The sequence below is a fragment of the Gambusia affinis genome, linkage group LG10, assembly GCF_019740435.1.
Source record: "Gambusia affinis linkage group LG10, SWU_Gaff_1.0, whole genome shotgun sequence".
NCBI classification, from domain to species: Eukaryota; Metazoa; Chordata; class Actinopteri; order Cyprinodontiformes; family Poeciliidae; genus Gambusia; species Gambusia affinis.
Window position 1 is genome coordinate 7,087,750 of NC_057877.1, and position 23,517 is coordinate 7,111,266.

The following is a 23,517-nucleotide window of genomic DNA, read 5'->3' on the forward strand; positions in this document are numbered from 1 at the left end:
GTTTTAAGTTTCACCCTACGACTCAGTTCCTGTCTCAACACCACAAGAAGTAGAGGCAAGAAACGCGTAGTTTGTCTTTTAGTCATTAATATAACCAGGGCACTCTATTGAACTCATGTGTGTATTAACATTTCAGAGAAATGCTGCCGATTTTTCCTTCATAATGAGCCAGACTTGGTCTTTACATCCAAATCCAGATTCAGCTTATTGCAATAAAAAATTATGTAAAATGACTCTGGTTTTCTACGGCATAAATCTATCGCATAGTCTAAGTAGTTTTGTTTCAGTATTCATAAGAATAATTTAATTTTAACTTAATGACTTGGGGTATTTTGTTTGTTGTTGTTGTTGTTTTTTACAGCCAGACACGTTTATCCTGGGTCAAATTCTCGAGATGAAACTCCTGCTGTGCAGCAACAGGTAGGGAGGGGCAACTTTCAAATTGCCAAAGAACAAGCGGACAATTTCTCTGGCTCCTCGTGAAAAGGACTAGTGTCCATAAAAACTGAAAGTTTTTGGTACCTTACGCCTTTAGCTCACGCCAAGCTGCAGTGACATTTAAAGTTTTCCGCTTCATGTGAATCAGGATGACGGCCTCCAGCAAGCTGAAACCAATATCCCCTGATTGCCACTTGGCTTAATTTCCGCCAACTTCCACACGCGTGAATAACTCATTTTCTCTTAACATGAACATATGCTTTCTGGAACAACTAAAACTGTCAGATTTTTATTGGAAACTGAAAATCTTGTATCCTTTTCTTCCACTCCTGTCCTCTTTTGTGTTTTGTAGCGTAATACGCGATTTAAGTACACTGATGTTTTGGAACATGACACAACATTTTGAAATGCTTAATTGGGATAAATCTGCTCTTTGTGTTGAGATCCAAAATAATTTGAGCACTAAAGGCAACATTTGCACCATGACTTTTTTTTTTTTTTTTGACATATTTCCAAGATGAGCTCTTCCTCGCAACCACACAGAGTGTAGCTTTCAGAGTTAATTATCGGATTGTGGCTTCATTCATTCAGCTCCTCCTTTTTTTTCTGTGTGTTTTTAATTACTCCGAGGATGCACGCGCCTTCGCCGTATACCGCGCTCGCATCGTGACGCTCGGAGCCGCGCCGCGCCGCACCGCGCTGCGCTCCGCTCCGCCGCCACCGCTCGCTGTGCTCCGCTCTCGCTGCCACACCCTCCCTTTCTCCATCTCCGTCTGGCAAGCGGGCAGCTGTGCGGGGAGCGCCTCTCGGTGCGTGCGTCTTTGCCTGTCGTGCACCCGCAGCATCAGCAACACAAAAGGGCTCGGAGCTGTCGGGGGGTCCAGGGTTTACCTCGGCGCCGATCGGAGGGGAAGAACCGCGTTCTCAAACAAAGGTGCTGGGATTTTCCTCTCTTCTTCCATATTGTTTGTGTTTGTCCTGACTGTTTTTTATTGGTTTTTGTTACCCCCCCCCGATTTGCACGACGCTGGTGACCTTGTCACCACATCCCACTTCTCATTTACAATTGACCCGCACTGATCTTCTGCTTCATCCCTCCCACAGATGTGTGTGTGTGTGTGTGTATACATGTGCTGTAAATGTGATGATATTTGCAATTTATTGTGACTTGAATTGCGCAAACGCGTTTTGCATCAGGCCAAATTTGCATTCACGTTACCTCCTTTTAAAACTAAAGCGATGCTGATCATGTGGACGCTTTTCGGAACCCGTTCGTGACAATATGCACAAAAACCGGATACCAGATTCTTTGTTCTTCCTGCGCCTTTTTGGAAGGCAATTTATAGACCGTAATCCCTGTTCGGCAGCATCCGCTAATTTGCCATTTACGGTTCAGCTGCGTGTTGATTGGTGCCTTTAGGTTCTACGTTGATGGTGTCTTTTGCCGAAGCAATGGCAGTTTCTTTAGAAAAATAAATAAATATTTTTACATATGATGCTTCATAGCAGCATCTGACATGTCAGGTTGTTAGTCAGCTCGAAGCCATACACAGGCCGTATGGTGCGGGCCTGAACGTTTTGGACAAAAAAGAAATTATAGATTCGCTCTTCCACGGGTCATTTAAAGCTTTTTAAATCAATGCTGGTATTTCTGGCCCAGTCAGTAGACTTTGTTGCTGAGACACACAGAGGCAGGGAGAATGGATGGCGGTCTGCCAGGGACGAATTCACGGGGCTGCTGGCGTTGTGCTCGTCAGGGTGATGGCGGTAAGTAAACCGGTCTGTGTCGTTTCACGTCTTGAGGGATTTTGATTTGTACCTTGATTATGACACGTAGACCTACAGGCTGCACCGCATGCTGGGTGCTGCAGTTAGGAAGGAATACACCACAGCACCACAGAGGTGTTTTTTTTTTCTTTTTTTTTTTTAAGATGCAGCATGGTTTATGGGTGAGCTTCACCAGGTGATTGAACGCCATCAACCAGTTTGAGCCAGTCTGATGGTTTGGAGAATCTGCCAAACCCAAGACAGACATGGAGTCTCCTCAAGGCCTGAACTCTCGTCCCTCTGTCTGCTGGACTGAGTCAAACACCTACATTTGATTGTTTCAGCTTGTTGGTGAATGCTAAACAATATATATATTTTTGATAAATATTGATAGAAAAATGTCAAGATATTTCCAAAAATATCTTACAGCTATCCTCCTTCACTCTCTCCATCATGCCATCATTTTATCCTCATCTCATTTATGCAAACTGGAAGATGGTCAGTACAAAAAATGACAAGCAAAGATGACAAGCATTTTTAGCTAGTACAGAAAGTAAATATATATATATATATTGACAAAAAAAACAAAAGTGAAAATATAGTCAGGTTGCTATTGTAGTGTATTCTAAAAAAATTAAATAGAAGTCAATTTAGAGAAACAAAAAAGACCAAAGAGACAAAGATTTCCTGTTATTGACTTTTTCTTTTATTTTGAAGGAAAAAATGGTGAAAATGTTAAATTTACACCCCCCCCCCCCCCCCCAATTTATGGCAATCGCATCAACACTACATGACACAAAAAATAAAAATGTAAGAAATCACCACATTCAATGCATCCACTCCTTGCAGTTTCACTCTTCCACCTGTGACCCCCGTCAAACGTGCATGTATTCAGGTAACGGACCGTCTGCCAAAACATTCCTTCATCTAATATGCAAAAAAAGATATTTGGTTTGCCAGCCACGACTGGGCTCAGCGGTCAAAGATTATTTGCCCCGACATCCTCCGCTCAAACAAAGCTGCTTAACGTCTACCAGACAGTTTCTCTGAAGACGTCTTCATTTTTTCAGTTTGTTTGCTGCAGCTAATAATACCTTCAGAAGCATCTTCCCTGGTGTAGGACGTCTTGCCAGATTATTCACACTCTACTTTTCTGCTATAACTACAACTCTGAATGTGTTTTGTTGGGATTCTATTTGACAGACAAACACAATTTGGAGCATAAGTGTGAAGTATTGGGGAAAAAGGGATGCATCAGTTTCTTTTTTTTCTTTTTTTTTCCCTTTTACTACTAAGAATCTAAACATTGTCACATTTGTTTGTGTTTGGCCACAATTCTACTAATACTCTTAAGTAAAGTCCAGTAGAAGCGAATACAATCAGAAATCTCCTAATTAATAGATTCCACCTTATTTTTTAGTTAATCTCTAAATATTTGCAGCCAACAGCTGTTCAAATCAGCCGTGGACGTAATATGACAAGGAAAAAAAAAAATGAATAGTTTCATTTGCTGTATGAGAAGTTATGAGAATAGTTGTCCGAGCAAAAAGTAAAAAAGAAAATACAAGAATAAAGTCGTAAAAGCCATAATTCCTTATGAATAAAGACATATTTTGAGAATAAAGTGGCACGAGAATTAAACCATAATAGTTGGAGAATGACGTAGGCATCCACGATATATCGGCACTAGAATCGGTATTGGTGGATATTAGTAATTTATTAGCATATCGGGCCAATATGAACAACCAGTATTTATTTTCATTTTGTTGCTTTCTGTTTCCAGTTGTTTAGTTTTTTTGTTTCCCAAAAGTGTTGAAATGGAAGATATATATATATATATATATATATATATATAATATCGGTAAATACCGGTCATCAGCCAGAACAGCAATATTAATATCGGACGTTGATATTGGCCCAAAGTTTAATATTAGTGCAATCCCAGAATAAAGTTGTAATAATGAAATTAAGGTAATATTATTTCGACTTTATTCTCGTACAACTGTATTCTTATGATTTTATGACTTCATTCCCATAATATTTAGTTATTTTCTTAGCATGGTCTCTCGTGTAAAATACTTAATTAAACTCTGAATGGTTGCTTCACCACACTGTCGCTTAGCTGAGTGCGTGTGCGTGTGTGTGTGTGTGTGTGTGTGTGTGTGCGTGTGTGTGTGTGTGTGTGTGTGTGTGTGTCCGTCCGTCCCTGGCCTTTTATTCACTTAAGCACCGTCGTTAAGAGCCTCTGTTGACTGAAAACCTGTGACTAACTGGTGCGAGGGCATGTTTGCGCTGCTTCGCTTGGTGTTTCTATTCCTGCACATTGTCAGTCAGAGAACCGTCTGTCTTTGAAGTGCTGTGCAGCTCTAATATAGGCAGCAGTCAGGGCGGTAAAGCCCCATCATTACCATATCCCTGTGAGGCTACAGTGTGATCCTGCCAAAACCGGAGAGTGAGGCGAGTTGCCGTCCTTACAGCCGCTCGGATTAAACGTAGCTCTGTTCTGTCCTGAGGATTTCGTTTAGCTGTGTGCTGCTGAGGCACGAAGTTGTTGTTGTTTGCTATTGAAGTACATTGAAATGTTTTTTTTCTCTTACTGCCAGGCTGTGCTCGTTTACCGCAGCTAGAGGGCAGGCTGTGAAAGCCGGAGCATGGCAGACTTTTAATATACTAGACATTCGTGGCCATCATGCCCGTCAAGCAGCTGTGGCTTTTTGTGTTCGAAACCATTCTAATCACACGTGCATATTGCTGTGGAGCCACAATGCAAGGCTTTGTGCGCATCAGTCAGTAGACGTGATGAATGCCACTCTGTTCTCCTGTGAAGGCCTTCTGACGGGGTAGAAGGGGAGAAAACAAAGTGTCACTTTGTGCCTCCTCAGCACAGCGACACTAACAAACACCGTTCTCTCTCTCTCTCTCTCTCTCCCCCTCAGCAGACACACCTCCTCCCCTCAGGAGTGCACATGTGCTTCTCTCTGATGCACATGTGCACTCCTGAGACTCTTCACTCATGTGAGTTGGTGTAACTATGCACTCAAATCCATATAGGTAGGAAAATATTCAGAGGTGTTTACAGGGTTGTTCTAAAATATGTAACCCCCCCCCCCCCACACACACACACACACACACAGGGAAACACACAGACAAGCGAGTTCCTACTGCATCTGACACCTGACTCCAGGTAATGGCCTAGATCCACAGTGACAGCAGGCAGGTGGAACGGCCACACATTCTCACAGATCCCCCTCAAACACAGCAGATCGGTAAGAAGGAGCTCTTCTTTAGATCTCGGCGAACTCTGGAGGTTGTTAGTTTGGCTAAATTGCTGGTGAAATTAAGGGGCAAGAAAAAAGGAAAACTAATATTAGCAGCTACTTTTGCACACGTTTGTTTATTTAGGTTAAATTATTCTGGACTACTTTTTTGTTCTGTTTGCAGCGAGTGAATGTCAAAAGTGACAGTTTTTTTTCTGTGCCTTGCGGAGGTTTTTTTTTTTCTTTTTTTTTTTTTCTCGCCATGCTTAGATACTGTCACTTAGCTGTCAGCTGCAGTGGAAAATATAACAATGGTCATGTGATGCAGGTTGCATTTGACACCCAAATCCATTGTTTTCTCTTAATTCACTTTATTGGATCTCTACTGATGATCAATAGTGAATCTTTGGTTAGTTTTGTGTCCAGCTTGTTGGATATAAATGTTTTTTTTGTTAATATTTTGCTTGGTTTGGTAGCTGGTGAGGCTAATGGGGCAGCTACGTTTCATCTGGTGGGCCAGAAAAAACAGATCTTACTGACTGCGATCATTTCATTGCTAGCCCCATAATCACCTTTGGAGTTACTAATATCGTGTGCACAGATGGAGTAACCATGCTAAATACCCCTTAAACTTTTTCATGCTGTCTGTTGTTGATACCACAAACCGAGGAGCATTTTATTTTGATTTTATGTAATAGGCGTAGTACGTAAACGGTGGCATAAAAATTATACTTGTGTAAAAATACAATTCTAAAAAAGTGTCATTTACGTTTGTATTCTGCGTTTGCTGTTGAATCCCTAAACAGAATCCTGTACTGTCTATTCCAAAATCCCATGACGACCAAATAATCTGTGTGTAATTTAATTTCGGCACATATGTACCTGTGAATAGAGATCTTCATGTGACCTGAAAGTGCAGCAAACCGGTTAGAACGACGGTTGTGGAGAAGTTTAAAGCCTGGTTGGGTTCTGAAAATGTTTCCCAAACCGTCTCACTTCTGCACCGCTCTGTGTTGGCCTTTCACGTAAATCCATCAAAGGTTCGAGATTTGTAATGGGATAAAATGCTAATGTGGCAACATTTAGGGGAATTTAGAGAGCAAGTGTGTGCTTTTTTTTAAAATTTTTTTTGTTTATTTTATTTTTTTTTTTTGTGTGTGTGTGTGTGGGGGGGGGGGATGTTTTCTCTCGGAAAAGACCTTCACATAGTCCACATAAGAAATGACAAAGACCTGAAGAATTAAACCGTACTGCTGACAAATCAAAACACGACGCCTTAAAATCAATTTATGAAACATAAGTAAAGGAAGGGAGACGATGGAGAGAGAAGAGATCCGTTTTCATGACTTCACTATTCATTTTGTTGGTAGACTGCACTGAGTTAAGTTTTACATAAAATCAGAAGAGGCAATCTTGGTTAGTTTCTATGTATTAGATGTGACTTTTAGATATGGATTAGCACTTTGGCATTCAAGGAGGACTGCTAATACACAAAAGAAATGGATGTCTGGATGTGGAATTCCCTAAACATGAATGGATTTGCAAAAAACCAAAATTATTTATTTATCTTTTTCAACTGCAGGGACGATTATAGCCTGTAAATGATCTTGCTTTGACATGTTCTTCTTGAAGTTGGTCCCAGTAACAGTTTTAGTTCCATCACTGTTGGTTCTCTCTTTTTTTTTTCTTTTTTTTTGTAGTGAAAATGTAGTCCTTGCACACTCACTTGTGCAGAAGGTGCCATACTGGGACACATTTCTGTCCGTAAATGTCAACCAGACCTAAAGGAACAAACAAAAAACTAAAATGCAAAAACAAAGATGTTTAAATAAAAAGGAGAAAGGTTTGCCTATTTTATTTTTTTTTTTTCAACCAGCAACAAAAGGGAGAATTCAAAGAACTTAATTTCTGCCCTAGGATTTTGGATCTTCAGCAGCGGCTTGTCTGAAACCATTATCGCAAGGAACTCACACTTTCTGTTTTTTTACGGACCGAGCAGATGGCGATTAATCACAGCAACGCACTGAGGTTTATTTTCCACATTTTGACTTATCCAGCACTTAGCTAAATGTCAAGTGCGTTTACATGGAGCCTCGTTGTCGCTGTGCAGCCGCTGCTAACTGAACTGCATTGGAAGTGCCTGGAGCTGGGTTTATGCATGGTGTGAGCCGTCATGAACCCAGCTGTGTTGGTTTGGGTCCAGCTGTTTTGTTGTGACAAACATTTGCTGTGTGCGTCGGTTTAACCGTTGCGTCTGTCCGGTCTCGGCCCAGTTGCTGTGAAGATACTCATCAGAGAACACTGAAGAACGAGATAAAAACATGGAACGAGGTCCTGAAGTGAATCTAGATCCTGAATGGGATTGTTGAGATGTTTCCAAAAGATTATGAGCCAAACACAAGTAGAAAATTACAAAGACTTTAGACTTGTTGACTAAAGTGTAAGTCCTTTATAAAGCTCATGAGGTGAGCAAAGGAGAAGGACCCATAGCTCTGGATGCAGAAGAAATGTTCCCTCTCTCTGTATATGGCAAGTACTGTCCTGTTGGCAAGAATATGCAGACAATTATTTATTTTTTTTAATTACAAGGGTGAGTGTGAACCAGGCTTTCTTGTCCAACATCAGCGTCTGACCTCACAAATGCACGAAAGGGGACTAGGGCCACTGGAAAAGAAATAATTCTGATTTTAATCTCAGAATTCAGACTTTTTTTTTTTCTCAGATCAGTCAGAAATTTGAGGGGAAATAAAGTCAGAATTCAAACAAAAAATAAATGAATTCCTGGAAGAACAGTACAAAGAAAGTCCACAGACACACTCTGTAACCAGATGAGTGATTACTTTTGGCAGTATAGAGAGTCTTTATCAGGGCTGCCAAGAACATTGTGGGTATCCGTTTGGAAGAGCTTCTTCTTCTTCTTCTTCTTCTTCATCCTCCTCTCCCCCCTCCTCCTGCCTTTCATGTCGTTTTCATGTTCCTCACCTCCACTGCACATTCCTACAACTCAAACCTGCTGTTCTGCTGGCCTCCGATTCTTTATTTATTCCCTCATTTCTTCCCCCTCACTCCGAGGCCTCGTTGGAGATGGCAGCGACGTTCATCTGGGTAAAACGAGCTTTGTGATTAAGAGCAGATCGATAACCCCCCCCCCCCGGGTTTTGCTGCAGTGGTGCACGGCCGTCTCGAGCTGTGCTGCCGAAAAAATAGGCAAGACGGTTTCTAAGGCGCCGCTGTGTTAGTCTGTCTGCTTCGTCAGGAGGCTGCTCGTGTTGGAAGGTTGTGACACTTTGCTGCTGCAACACACAGCCAGCATCATCAGGACTCCAGTGGCTGTGTGGGTTAAGGGATGTTGTGGTGCTGGGTAGTTTGTAGAAGGCTGTACACTTTTTTTTAGGCAGCTGGCATGCTGGGATGCAGGTGTGTATATTTGTCAAAGAGCACAAGCTTATCTCATCCCATCGTCATCCTCTGCTGTAGTTCACCGGTAAACGCAAATTTAGAACCGGCGAACCAAAGACACAAACGATAAAATCAACAGTATCCTTCTTGACAGCAGCAGACACAGTTGCACACTGTCTCTGTGTTCATACACTCCTACTACCAAATGTGCTTGTTTGCTCCTTGTTCTGCTCTGACTGGACAAAGAGCCTTTTTTGTTGTTGTTGTTTTGCGGAGACATTTCTGAGAGTGTCCGTCTGTCTCCGTCCCCCTCGGGAAGGAAGTGCGCTGCGTTCTGGTCCCACTGCAGACTGCAGGCGTCTCTCTGGCTCTCTCAGTACCGTCTCACGTGCCGTCTGCTTTTACGCAGCTGCTCTGCAGACGAGCCATGCGATGCAGCAGAAGACCTCCAGCTTGAGTGATGCAGTGCAGGCAGGTTATTGGGAGGCTCTGTGGTCATGCTTTTTTTTTTTTTTTTTTGGCAGTGGCTGTTTGGGGGTTGGTCCTCTGTTTTTAAAGGGGCAGTATTATGTAAAATACCATCAATCCTTTATTGTATTTCATGATGTATTTTGTTGTTTTGTAGCAGGGAGGCAGTTAGTGAGATCTTTCTTTTTCTTCCTGCTCCATATTTCTCAAAGAATTTTGTTTATTTTGTTTGTATTTGTCATAAGATGTGTTAAGGGAAGTGAATATTACAGTGGCAGTATTATGCAAAAGCGACTTTCTTTCAGCTTTACAACATATTATGTTATTCACTCATCAACATCATATCTGGAGTGTTGCTTTGATTCTTTCATGCATATTAGAGAAATCCTTGAATCAACCAGTCAGCTGTGCAAAACGCCTGGTTGGACCTAGCTCCGCCTTAGAGGACACAGCTCCTCCTCGGTTTACAGGCTTCAGAGCAGCCCTCCCTGTGACCACACAGCTCCTTCAGACTAGCCATCAGCAATTAGCAACTATCTGGTGGAACTGTGCATCTGCTGAGCTCATTATAGGAGATACTGCTCAGCGGAATGCTGGTTAAAAACGTTGTCAAAGGGTTAGTAGAGAGGCGTGTTTTGAGGACTTCCTGAAGGAAACTTGTGACTTCACATATTTTAATATCGGGCAAAGATGAGAAAAGTTAAAAGAAAAGGAAATTGCTCCTAAATTTGATTACAGGTTTTTCCTCTTTTACCATCTTCTACCATCAACAAGTATTTGCACTATGAATTTTTCTTTTAATCGTTTAGGTTTTTGATCAGTGTGGTTCAGTGAATTCCCAAATAATTAGAAATGGCTTTGTGGTAGAGCAGGGACACTATACACAGAGAGGCTGCAGTCCTGAACCAGGTGTCCCTGGTTCGATTCCCAGGACCATTTGCTGTGTCTTCCTATTCGCTCTCTGCCCTTCTTCCTGTCCAGCCGCGGTCAAATAAAGGCCAGTAGCGGATCTTTTTGGGAAATGTTTTGATTTTAGCTTTAGTGAAATTAATCCGAAAAATGTGGTTAATCACAGTTAATCTATGATTTTAAATATGAGACAGTTATGGTTTCGTGTAGGGCTAGTTTTATTTGGACAGCTCTTTTTCTTTTCTTTTTTTTTAACATTAATTTCTTATTCTAACCCTGATGTTTTTATTTATTTAATCAATGTATCTTTGATATTTACATTTGTTTGATCTAAAATGTGTTATAAATTTGTAAAGTGGTCAAATACTTTTTCACTGGACTGTAGATATTTGAAACAAAACAGGCAGTCTTGTTGCTTTTTGGTCCAATAATCTTGTTAAACTGGGTTTGATGTAGGCAGCAGTGTGAATGCTGATATCACTTGAAAGCTTTCCAAATTTAAATGTGTCAATCATTATAAATAAAATAATCTAACGTTGGATAAATAAGTCCAGTTATGGGAGGGCTAAACGTCATAGTTTGGAAGTGAAATATTCCTCTATCACCGTATCAGAAGTCAACTCCAGATTTGTTTGGTTTCTTGATTTGTGAAACGAACGGTTAACTCAGATTTGCAGAATTACATAAAAGCCGTGTCCCTCTGCTCTCATTGTTTTCCTCCGTTAAAACCTCGTATTCACGCTCTGCAGTAAATAACAGCGGCCCCGCATTTATGTTCAACCTTCTTTTTCTCCCACTACAGTCAAAGTGTGCGGTTTGCCATGGCAACGGATGCAACAGAAAATAACCATGAGGTGCTTTTAGAGGTAACCGAACCCAGAGGCTCAGGTAAATGGGAACTAAAGAGTCTTTAGAGAACTAAGGGCTTTTTTTTTAAGGAGACAGTGGAGTTGCCTGAACAAATCACATCAAACAAACATGCAAAATCAATCAAAGGACGAATATGTAAAATCATCCTGGGAGACTTATTAGAGTACATGAAATATTGAACCATTTGAAATATCAGGTGATTTTAAATAAGACTGTGATGGAAATGTGTGTCTGCTGGACCTCATCCTGGGATGATGATTCAAAGCATATGGTCAGATCAATATGAAATGCTTCATATGTAAAATAGTTCCAGTTTGGTTCACTGTCTCTTTAAGAGCTGCATGGTGTGGTGATGGGTTTGACTTGTGTGCTGTGTTCAAATTCCTGCTAAGTTTCTTCCTGCCTTTCCTCGATCCTTGTAAGATGATTAATATGTTGATTTGAAGGCTTGGGCCGTGTTGGAAAAATGACTGAAGATTAGAAATAAAGTTGGCTTTTAATCAGAAAGCTACTTTTGTGCCCAAGTGCAAAAGACCAAATGGAACAGAAGGAAGTGTTTAATCGGTACGCTCGCAATGCGCTATGCAAACATTATTATAAGCAATACTAATATTGATTATGTCAATTCATAACACCTCGTTATCAGTCCGTGGATGTGTGCATCTGATTTTTATGCTCTAGCTTAAAGTTAAAAACTAGCCTAAGCAATTCATAAAGTCAGCAGTGTTTTTTTTTGTTTGTTTGTTTGTTTGTTTTTATTTTTAAAAAAAGCAGTTTTGGACATAATAACTGCAGAAAAATGCCTCTTATGCTTCACATTTAACATATTTTCTGCTGGGTTTTATATTCCCTAATCATCACTTTTAAATTCCACTAACCTTATGTTTGACTAGTACTGCATATTTTGATGAAAAGACTTGGTTTCTCAAATAAAATGTACCTAATTGTCTGCCCATAACAATTCTATTGCATATACGTTAGCAAATCCTTCTTTACGTTTTATTTAACATTAATTGTTAGTGTTCCAGTTCAAATGTGTGAGTAAAATTCAGCCTATTGCCTGTGGATATCTTAGTTTACAACAACTAAAATCTATGTATTAATTAAATGACAACCCCCTAACCGGATAGCAGATGATCCTTCATCAGTGGGCTGAATTGTAAAACCCAGAAAGGGTCTAAAGTGAAGACGTCTTGACAAAATCCCCTTCACTGCGAGTTTACAGAAAGCAAGAGTCAGTCTTCGAGTTGGGTTGGGCTGGAGTTCTGTGGGATCCAACTCCCGCCTTGTCTACTCTGCAGAAAAGGGAAGGGAAAAAAAAAAGTGTCCTGTCTTATTTCATGCATGAGCGTTTGAGCGTGCCCGTGGCAGTGCATTATGGGCTTTTGTGCCACTGGATGGGCAGAGATGATGGGAGAACATGCTGCAGGGAAGCAGAACATCAGCGCTGCACCTCGGTATCAGTTGGTCCCACGGACCGCTAAGCCACACCATCCATAAGAACAAAGATCCAAGACGAAAACATCAGTGATCCCTCCAGCTCTGCAGAGAGGTCTGCCGCCTGGAGAAAATAAAATCCCTTCATGTTAGTCATGACACAAAAAACGCCAGTCATGTTTTCCGTCATGTAGCCGGCTATTGCTGTAAACACGCAAAAACTGTCCAACTGAAACTGTAATACTGTTTATTGTTGTCTTTTTTAAGGAGTATGACAGAAGAAATATATTAGATATATTATTACATAAATATATAACATGTAACTATGAATTAAGCATATAAATTCACATAGATTTAATCACAAAGAGAAAGTAAATAATCCGAGGATTGGAAGAATTAGGTTTTTTTTGTTTGTTTGTTTTTTTAAATTGAGGACATTCGTGAATTTTCCAGTTGAAAACATTAAAGCTGCTTTTTGTTAAAAGCATGGACACTGGTGGGTTCAGCAGCAAAAAGAAAATGGTCTTGTCTTTAAAATGGCTGCTTATTAAAAATGGCCAGATTCTAATTTTATTTATCCCTGATCATAATGTGTCATTTAAGATCAGACATTTGCTGACAGCGAGAACTAGCTAGTTCGATATCTGCCATGTCTGCTTGGAAATGTGTGATCATAAAGTGCGGTAAAATAACACTGCATTACTTCCCACCAACAACTTTCTGAACACAGCAGTGTCTCCGTTTTTTTCTAAACAGCAAATTACGTTTTGCCGTTGGCTGCACACAGCTGCAGTTCTAAATAGACTTGAATTTCCAACCTGGAAAGGAGAGGAGTTTACTGGGATGCTAGGCTAACGCTACTATCTTAGCTCTTTACTTTGGTACAACTGTTTTTATGATTCAGTTCATAACACATCAATCCAGTTTGACTAGAGACTAAAGCTGTCTACTAAAAAGGGAATCCTGATATCAAGACATCCCTACAAATTATTGTGGTTTATGTTTTTATAAAAGAAAGTAGCACACACTTTTATTGGTGTATTTCTTTTCCTCAAACTAGCATTTTCTATCACAATCAAAAATTATTTTAGTTTCAGGTGCAGAGGGACATTTAATAACCCTTTTCAGATTAAACCCTTTTCTTTTTTTTTTCATAGCAAACAGTTTTTAGCTAACTAAACAAACCAAGCTAGCTGTCGGCAGTGTTGGCCTTTTCAGAGACTTGCTTAAATTTAGCTATTCGACTACAACTTCTGCTTTATGTGAAGCATTTGGGCACAACAAATGGTTTTAATCACTGAGGAAACTTAAACTTGCAAACAAAATCGCAAATCAATGCATCAAGCATTTGTATAACTGGAAACGAGTGCAAATATAACTCACGATTCCCATATTCCTATAAACATGCATGTATTAAAATCCATAATACTGAGAACGCAGTGCAGATGCCTGTCTTTTTTTTTTTCTTCCCACAGAAAAGATAAAGTTTAGGGTCAAAAGATCTTAGAGGAGAAATTAGTTTACTGTATCACTTCCCATCATGCCTCGGGTTCAGTGAGCGGGGTGTGCAGTGAAATCCCACACCAGTTGCTACTTTTAGCTTTGTAAGGGATACCCACAGAGCCTGAGAACGCCTGTCTGTGCAGCGGTGTAGAGTGGCTTCGCAGCTCTGTAACCTCACCCACTTACTTCACAGGGTGCATCCTTACAAGTACACAGACATGGAGAAAAAGCAAAACACATTTTTGCTTTGACAGATGTGAAGTTCTAGCTTCAGCTGAGAGTCCAAAGTTAATTCCTTGCTTTGGTTTAAGACTTCCTCGTGAACCGCCAGTAAAAAGGTTTTCCAGCTGCTTTCTCTCACTGGATGTGTCACGTGTTGATGCAGGCTCTTCTTCTAATCTGACACATGAAGAGATTACTTCCAAACAGAGTGATTAACTGTGATGTGAAAACACTTCAATGCAGGTCAAATGCGACAGGAGTCAAACTTTTGGCATTGACTCTGGGAGCTCTGTGAATCACTGGGCGTTTGTCTCTCTGACTTGTTGCTGTTTTCTGCCTCTGTTTTTTTTGTTTGTTTGTTTTTGTTCATTTTCATTAAAACAGTGATTTTCCCCCCCAGCCCCCAGCATTTCTTTTCCTGCTTTTAAGGCTTGAGATTTATCTTTTCCCTTCCTCTCCAACTTGAGCCCAAGGTTTTCTTCTTCGCTTGTCACCTCACTTATCATCTTATCTGCTATTTTCGCTCATTTTATTTCAGCAGTGTTGCTCGCATTTCATTATCTGCTCAGAGTCGCATGTTTAAAAACAAAAAACAAAGCAAAAAAAACATGCCCTCGGGCATCATCCCGCTCGTTATCTTCACAAAAAGCGTGATTTAAAAAAAAAGGAAAAAGATTAATGTGACTACATGGAGCTGTGATTATCGTCTGCTTTCTTTTTTCCCCACCCGGCAGAGAGAAGACGACAGGGCAAATTCCAGCCGTTCAGACGGCTCTTCGGGAAGAAGAAGAAACGGGAAACTAAAAGGAGCTTTGATGGAGCAGAGCTAAAAGCAAGTTTTTCAACCGGGGAAGTGTGCAGTGGAGCTGTGTCCGACAATGATGAGTCTAGTGAAAATCTGAGGTAGGTGCATTGAACATTTTATAACAAGAAAGTGATTCAACAAGTCATAATCTCTATTCAAATTGCTGTCTCATCTCTGAAGACAACTATATCATTTGAAAGTGAAGTTTAGAGTGAGACTTTGCACTGTGAAGTGATGAAACTGCCGGAGTGTAAAAAGCGAGAGTACGAACGATCTGCGGCGCACCTCTGAGAACGCTCTCAATCCTCTGCAGGGACTTAAATCCCATCGGATCTCGAGCTCTCTCCCACGACAGCATCTTTATCCCAGAGGAGCCGCCGGAGGAACTCGGTCTGGACCACAGCATGTCCCAGGAAAACGTTTCGGATAAAGTTAGGAACCTTCAGGTGGTCCTCACACAAAATCCTGCACCTCTCCGAGCTCAACATGCACGCTGCAGAGTGGAGTGCATGCATGCAGTGAGGTTCAGATGTTTGCATGCGCTCACAATTCCTACGAATGTTGATATTTTTTTAGGATTCACCTGAGCTGTTCTTTGGCAAGGTTAGACCGAATTTGCATGCATAGGAACGCAATTTCAGTTACTTGTTCAAAAATAACAACTGGGTGGACAGAGAAGTGAGAACAAGGGTGAATTTTTTTCATAGATTTTCACCGATTCACGCATGTTTAAAATTCCACATGCGTGCCCATTAATATCTGACTAAATGTCTCTCGGCAAGTTGCACCAGACCAACATCAAGAGGTCGTGGTTCACTTCTGTTCTCCATGTTATCTGTAGTTTGTTGAAATCTGCAGGTTTCCTGGTGCAGACTGAGCTTTTAAATACAGTGCATACATTCTGAATTGGGATAAAGTTGGAATAATTTCAAATGCTTAGTGGGGAACGTATTATGCAAAAGTTGCTTTTTTGCATGTTTTGTACTTCCATTTGGTTCTCTACTGTTTCTAAAGACAGCCCAAGCACTTAAACAAAACAAAAACAAACTTTGAGCCGTTTTTGGAAATAAATTAATGTCTTTTGGCGTATGTAAAACGAGCAGTTTCAAAAACCTCCCGATTGTTAGTTTCCAAAATTCACTGTTGCCTAGCAACCCACGTGAAAAAGCACTGGTTTTATCACTGCGTGCGCTGTACAATGGCTGCTGGAAAAGTCAAATGTTTTGTTGTTGGCCAACTGTTTAGAAACCACTCGCTGAATTCTTGTTGGTTGTGCAGGAGGCCCCACTACCGCTTTTCAAATATGTACTGTTGTGTATACGTGCATCTGTTCGCAGTCGTTTTTACATGTGAATGTAAACACTGAGTTGGGGAGCGTCGGCATAATAACTTGATTTACTGAGAAGCTCTAAAAGAGCTCATTCTGAAAGGAGCTAGAAATAGGCAGAATTGACCAGACTAAAATCTAGGAAACTATTTTGCGCAAAAAATGTAGTGAATATGTTTTGTGTAGCCCTTAGATCTATCCTAACCTGTTCGAGGAAGCATAGTAGGTCACCTTTAATATCTTCTTTAATGCAGTCCAAAATGAGCTTTGACGTGTGTCTTGAGTCGTTATCCTTGAACAGCCATCAGTGCCCAGATTTCATGCCAGGAAACCAAAAAGGCAGATTAAATGAACCATGAGTGATTAGAGTGGTGACACAGCCATCCACAATAATGCAATAGCTTGTTGGTGGCTATAAAGGTTTGTGGTCAAGGTACACCCTCCTCAGAGACATTTATCCAAAAGTATTCTCAAATACACGACATGACTGCTGCGGATGAGTGGATTAAAACATCCAACTTATTCACCACACAGAGGCAGATCGCACAAGGTATAAAGTTCGGTCAGAGGCCTCCTTCTCTTCGAAAAAATGAGGGAGACGAGGGAAGCTCGGATGAGGAAGAGGTTCCCCGAAGCCCTCTGAAGGTTTTGGCCCAGGTAGAAGCTGAGCCGCCCAAAATGGAACCAAAGGTAACGGCTGAACGTGATTTTCATTGTGAAGATTACAGTTTGGGGGAAAGTAGGCTGTAGATTTTCACTTTCTTTGATGAAGCAAAACGTAGAACTCGTCTCGTGTTTATTTGGACCTTTCAGAAGTATTAACTTTAAGCTTTTTGTCACAGTTAGTGTGTGTTTTACAGACACAAAATAGTGTGCAATTGTAAAGTGGAAGAAAAATAATGTACAATTTTTAAAAAATGAAATCTGAACGACTTTGCCTTTAGGCACCTCTTTGTTAGAACCTGGTAGAACCACCTTTGTCATTAGATACATCGTCCTATTAAGTCTGACAAGTCTCCCTTTGCTGTGTCCAAGTGTTTAGTGTTCTGCAATAAAAGTTATCAGTCCAAAAGCTTAATTTTGAGCATTTTTATATTCGAAGTCAATTATTTCTTACAGATTTTATTTTGGGAGTATCAGAGTGAAGGGGGGTAAACACAAATGCAAGCTATGCCTAAAATCTTTGAGTTTTGAAAACCATAAATTGTGTTTCCTTCCACTTTCCCGTTATGCAGAACTTTTTGTTGATCTGCCAACAAAATCCCACTTACATACATTGAAATCTGTGACCTCAGTGGTAAAATGATAAGCCAGCGGGTGCCGAGACTTTTGGAAGGTTGCTGTAAATACTTTTTCTGTTGCAGGTCCAAGGAGCTCAATCATCTGCTCAGCACAGCACTCCAGTGAAGTCCCCGAGGTCCAAACGGGTCCTCCCACCAACCGGTACCATTGAGTCCATCAATCTAGATGCCGTCCCCCAGTCTGTCACTCGCCTGGACAACACCGCCGCCAAGCATAAGCTCTCCGTCAAACCGAAAAACCAGAGGATTTCCCGCAAACACCGGCGGTTCACACTGGTAAGGAAGACGTTGATCTGTGACGTTATCCACCAACGTCCGAGGCTTAGAACTTTAAATCAATCCTGTCCCTTCATCCCCAGGATCTCCAGGAGGTGTCTATTCCTGGAGTCATGCAGGAGGAGCTGGAAGCAGCCGACCAGCGCAGAGCATCTCTGGAGTCCTCCAAGGAAAGCTTGAAGAAGCAGAGATTCTATGAGGAGGAAATACTGGAGGCCAGGAGAACGAGGGAGATGGAGGAGAAACAGTTCAGAGAGGAAATGGAGGAGAGGAAGAAGAAGGCGGAGGAACTGAGGATGCGTGAACAGGAGGAAGAGAGGAGTCGCAAAAAGCAACAGGAGGAACAAGAGAAGAGAATGCGAGAGGAGGCAGAGAGGAGGAGGAAAGAAGAGGAGGAACAAAAGAGAGTCAGAGAAGAAGAGGAAAAATGTAAGCAAGAAGAGGCTGCGAGACAAAGAGAGGAGGAAGATAGAAGAATGAAAGAAGAGGAAGAACAGAGGAGGCGCAAGGAGGCTGAAAGAAGAAAAAGGGAGGAGGAGGAAAGAAAGATGAGGGAGGAAACAGAGAGGCTGAGGAGAGAGGATGAGGAAAGAAGGATCAGGGAAGAGGAAGAAAAGAGGAAGCAGGAGGAGGAAAGGAGAAAGCAAGAAGAGCGTCAATGGCGAGAGGAAGAAGATAGGAGGCGACTGGAAGAGCAAAAGCAAATGGAGGAAGAAAAGAGGAAGCGAGAAGAGGAGGAGGCAAGGAGGCAACGGGAACTTGAGGCAGAGAAGCGCAAAAAGCAGGAAGCGGAAAGGAAGAAAAAAGAGGAGCAGAAACTGAGGCTGAGGGAGACAGAGCAAAAGAAACAGCTGGAATTGGAGGAGCAGAAGAAGATGCTGGCCAAAGAGGAAGCTGGGGGCACTGACGAACAAGAGAGGAAGCGGCGAGCCGAGGAGCAGCGCTGGAGGGAGATGGAAGAGCGACAGAGACCCTTTTCTTTCAAGGTTTCCTCTGGAGAGAAACAGATTCTCTTCCAGAAGGTAAATCTGACCCCTGTTACACCAGCCGCCAGCCATCAGGGAACTGTGGACGCTGATCAAAGGGAAAGAGCCACGGCTTCCTCCCAGGAAGGAAAAGACTCCCCCAACCTGCCGGCATCTCCATATGTCCCCCACACAGCTATCCTAGTGACAGGCGCCCAGCTCTGTGGGACAGCTGTCAATTTAGACCAGATCAAAGACACAGCATGCAAGTCTCTACTGGGTTTGGGAGAGGAAAGAAAGGCCCAAGGAACATCTTCTGCAACGGGCAAGAGCTCGCCGGACCGCAAATCTGGAAAAACCAAGTCTCTCAGTGAGTCTTCGGTCTCCCCGGATGAGTCGAGCGCAGCCGTGCTGGCGGAGTGGGCAAGTATCCGCTCAAAAATATTTAAGGGGGTCGAGGATGGGAAATACGATGAGTACCCAGATCCTCCGAGCAGGAATCAGCCTCAGCTCAGCGGCGACGAGCTCTCTCTGTTTGCTCACGCCAACCTCAGAAAAACAATGTCCGCCAGTGCCAAGTTCTCCATCATCCCTGCAAAGAAGAAGTTTGGTGACTCAAACAGAAACTCTGATGCTTTCAGCGCAGATCATAAGGATGGAGGAGGAGAGGAAGCTGCTCGATCTGACAGTCCTACAGCTGCGTCCCAATCTCCAACAGTTAAACCTCACACTCGGACAAGCAAAACTGTTCGGATTGTAGAGAGAGGCTCAGAGGAGTGCATGTTTGCCAAAGACCTCCCGTCTTTTCTGGTTCCCAGCCCCGGGGACAGACCCGAGGGCTCCGAAGTAAAGAGCCGGCTTCAGAACAAGACAGAGGAGGGGGAGATGCAGGGACAGGACAGTGAGGACAACCCCTCACCTTTCGGAATAAAGCTGAGAAGGACAAACTACTCTCTTCGTTTCCACAGCGAACAGTCCGCAGAGAAACGGAAGAAACGCTACAGCGCTGGAGACAGTTTCGATGGCGTCCCTTCACCTCTCACTCCAATCGAGCCAGACTCTGATGCCTCCTCCGTCTTTTCTGACAAATCAAGTCCCACATCGCCTCAGAAAGAGGGAGTATTGAGCAAGTATCTTCATGCATCTGCATCTCCTGCCATAACCCGGGGTAAGCTAGGCAAACCTACTAGCCCCGTCCCACACAACGAAGGAGAGAAAGTCCTATCCAAACCACCGCTCTACAGAAGACCAACAACATCGCCCAAACCCTCCGGAGTCACCCCAACGCCTCCTCCTTCTCCGCTACCTAAAGTAGCCCACGGGTTTCCCGGTGAGGAAGCGATCCAGAGGACGGGGAGCCCGGATCTATCCGTCCAGGAGCAAGCTAGTAGAAGCGAAGACCCATCTGCAATGACTCAGTTGCACAGAGGCAGCCACAGTAATGTCCATTTAGAGGAGGAGCCAAAGGAGAAGAGGTCTTTCTTTCCCTCTATCAACATCCCTTGGAGAGAGAAGGCAGACAGGAAGGCAGAGCTCATCAGGCGAGGTCAGTGTTTCCAGGACCAGGGGCCAGCTGTATATTAGCTGAAATCATTCTGTTTTCATGAGGAAAGAAATTTAGTGTCACAGTAAAAATCAAATGTGTGTTCTCCTGCAGAAAAACCTTCCTTACAGGCCAGGCACTCACTGGACAGCGCAAGAGTCCAGGAGAAGGAAGCCGGGCCCTTATGGATCACCCTGGCCCTGCAGAAGCAGAAAGGCTTCAGGGAGCAACAGCAGACTCGTGAGGATCGTCGAAGCCAAAGAGAGGCCAAGTTAGCAGAGAAGCATGCCAGAGAGAAAGACGGTGTATGTGGCCCAGATCCCCATTCACCCACTGTCCTTTTACTTTCCCTGACACAGTTTTGAATTCTTTCTGCAGCTTGCACTGGTGAGTCCTACAGACGGGAGAGAGAGCAGGGGAACCAGTCCTTCCTCCAAGCCTCAGACTCCCGAGGAGCCCAAAAGACCCGACAGCCTGCTGGGACGATTCGAGCGCAGAGATCCGCTAAAAAAGGCCAGCACATTACCGAGCTCAGTCACAGGTAGGGACCTCAACCTGCAACTGTTTATTACTAATTTCTTGTCCTTTCTGAGTGATGGTGACTTTCAGTTGAAGGATGTTTCTCTTCCATTTCATACACTTACCGTCTACTTTCGCCTTGGTCTGTTCCATTAAATCTAAGTAAAATAGATTGAAGTTTGTGGGTGAATTTCAAGGATGTGGTGTGGTACTCGCCTTTTTTCTTTTTTCATTTATTCCAGTTGAAATCTCAGACTCCACGCCGTCGCCTCCTGCTGTCAAGGACGTGTCAAAGCGATTCCCCTCCAGCGACTCTCCCCAGGTGTCCACAGAGCCGGCCTGGCTGGCCCTAGCGAAACGAAAGGCCAAAGCCTGGAGCGACTGTCCACAGATCATCAAATAAGCTCCACCCGATGCCAGTTGAACGCGGCATGCATGGGGGAACGCACACAACCCACGGAGCCTGAGGACGACTTTCTCCCATCCACATGAAAACTCCTCATTGAAACATCACTGGCTGCTATAACCACCATGTTAAAGTGCGCTTCACATTCAAAAATTACCAATAAGGCTGCGCAGATATATGTAAACAGATGAGAGCATGCATATAATGTATCCAGTCACACCAATTGTACGTCCCCTAAAGTCAGAGTCCTCAGCAGCCAATCACAGCCATGGCTGACCACCACAGTAGCCAACTTTTTTTAAATTTTTTTTTTTGTACCTTAGGAGCCAACTGGGTCACCGTGGTTGTAATAAATTGTGTGCTCGACACAATCTCTGTGCTCCGAGGAACAGCAGCGCTTAATCAGCAGAGGGTATCCGTCTGAATCATGTTTTAAGGGCTACCAGTAAAAAAAATAAGAAGAGAGAGAGAGAAAAATGACAACCCAGCATGGCCGCTCCTCTGGAAAAGCTCTTTACAGGCACCTCCTCTGCCCTCTTCCGCATTATTTATGTACAGAAGCAGATTTCTCTACACTGAAACTGTATTGTAGCGTTCCTCTGAGCCTTGTTTGTTGTGTAAGGAGGGAATCTTGTGCTTTTTGTTAGGTTTTTTTTTTTTTCCAAGTCATACTGGAAATAATAAATCTCACTGTGTCCGTGATGACTGTGACAGAACAACAAACTGGACTCGAAACGCGGCATGGAGGACGTTAAGCGCTGCGTCTGTGTGAAAATGGACTTTGGAGACAAACCTAACACCTGCTACAATTCTTCTGGCATGTCCTCCTGTAGACTCACACCGCCACTACTCCTTCATTGGGACCCGATCTCACAACATAGGAGCATTTCCCGTATGACACAGCAAAACCTCTTTGCCCCCATCATCTGTAAGTATGTATTTGCTCTGAAAGAGACCCAGGAACCTGAGTCACTTTGTTTCTAACTTTGGTCGTACACAATAGTGTAGTGTACGCAGTGTTATCTGTAACAACAACAAAAAAAATGTTTGGTATTATTTGCACTTTTTGTCCCACTTAGAGATATTCACGAGAAAGTTCTTTAACAGATCCAAAATGTTATTAATAATGTAAATTAAATACTGATGTCTGAACCGAGCTAACAGACTGCTGTGTTTATTGCAAAATAACAGCCGGTTTTCAGTAGAAAATATATTATTCCTTCATACAGAGGGTCTGGCTCCAGGCTACTGAGAAACCATTGGACTCTGTTGAAGTTTTACATTTAACCCAATCGCTAATGTTTGCCTGTGACGTATGTAAGGCACCGGTTTGACGCGGTGAAGCTTACCGGAAATTGCAGGTATTCTGTAAACAACCATCGTCCGCTGCCAAGAGAGAAGTGCTGATCCCAACAAGGTGGCTCTGAACTGTAATAAACATTTGGAAGTGTAGCCAACACGGACTGAACGGCTTTGTTCACTTCCTCCGCTGCTAAAACTACAGGCAGGCTAAAATCCTAAAACAGTGCAGAAGAATCACTGTTCTCGTTCACAAGTTCTCCTGTTAGCTGATTGGCCCAGTTGAAATGCAACAGAAATCAACTTCTATGGGAGAAAGCACAGGCGGAGCCGGAAAGGCAGATTTGAATCGAGCGGAATTGCGTAGGGAAGCAATGTCGAGGCTAATTTTTATGTGGCAAATTTAATTGTAGGTGTAGCAGAGTAATAGAAAACCAACAGATGTACACAGACAAAGTTGTTGGTACCCCTCTGTGAATGGTCACTGAAATAACTTGAAACTGACAAAAGTAATAAATACAATTTTACTTAAAATTAACCAATTAAAATCAGACATCGCTTTTGAATTGTGGTTCAACAGAATCTTTTTTTTTTTTTTTTTCAAAAAACCTAATGAATAAAATTGTGTCCATCTGTGTAAAACAAATGCTGCCAATATTCGATCAGTTATAAGATACAGAGTAATCCATACTGTAACAATTACAGGAAGCCAAGGTGAAGCCTATCAGAGCACATGATATCTGAAAAAAATCTGAAAAAAGTTAAATTAATAAAACAATGGTATGAAGAGAGTACCATTTTGGAAA

The 23,517-nt window shown here is 42.5% G+C and overlaps 1 protein-coding gene across 3 annotated transcripts; it reads left to right on the top strand.

Moving 5' to 3' along the window:
- Positions 1 to 1,010: 1,010 nt before the first annotated feature.
- On the top strand, positions 1,011 to 23,448 carry cracd (capping protein inhibiting regulator of actin dynamics). Of its 3 annotated transcripts, XM_044128935.1 has the most exons (10): positions 1,011 to 1,372; positions 11,041 to 11,126; positions 15,005 to 15,173; positions 15,389 to 15,521; positions 16,937 to 17,092; positions 17,767 to 17,979; positions 18,063 to 20,490; positions 20,602 to 20,792; positions 20,866 to 21,028; positions 21,249 to 23,448. In XM_044128935.1, the coding sequence occupies exons 2-10, from the start codon at positions 11,060 to 11,062 to the stop codon at positions 21,407 to 21,409; spliced, it is 3,681 nt and encodes a 1,226-aa protein (XP_043984870.1). In that variant the 5' UTR covers positions 1,011 to 1,372; positions 11,041 to 11,059; the 3' UTR covers positions 21,410 to 23,448. The 3 variants fall into 3 exon arrangements, with proteins under 3 accessions (XP_043984870.1, XP_043984871.1, XP_043984869.1); XM_044128936.1 differs by lacking the exon at positions 11,041 to 11,126 and having other exon boundaries at positions 1,027 to 1,372; XM_044128934.1 differs by lacking the exons at positions 1,011 to 1,372; positions 11,041 to 11,126 and adding an exon at positions 1,755 to 2,205.
- The last annotated feature ends 69 nt before the right edge of the window (positions 23,449 to 23,517 follow it).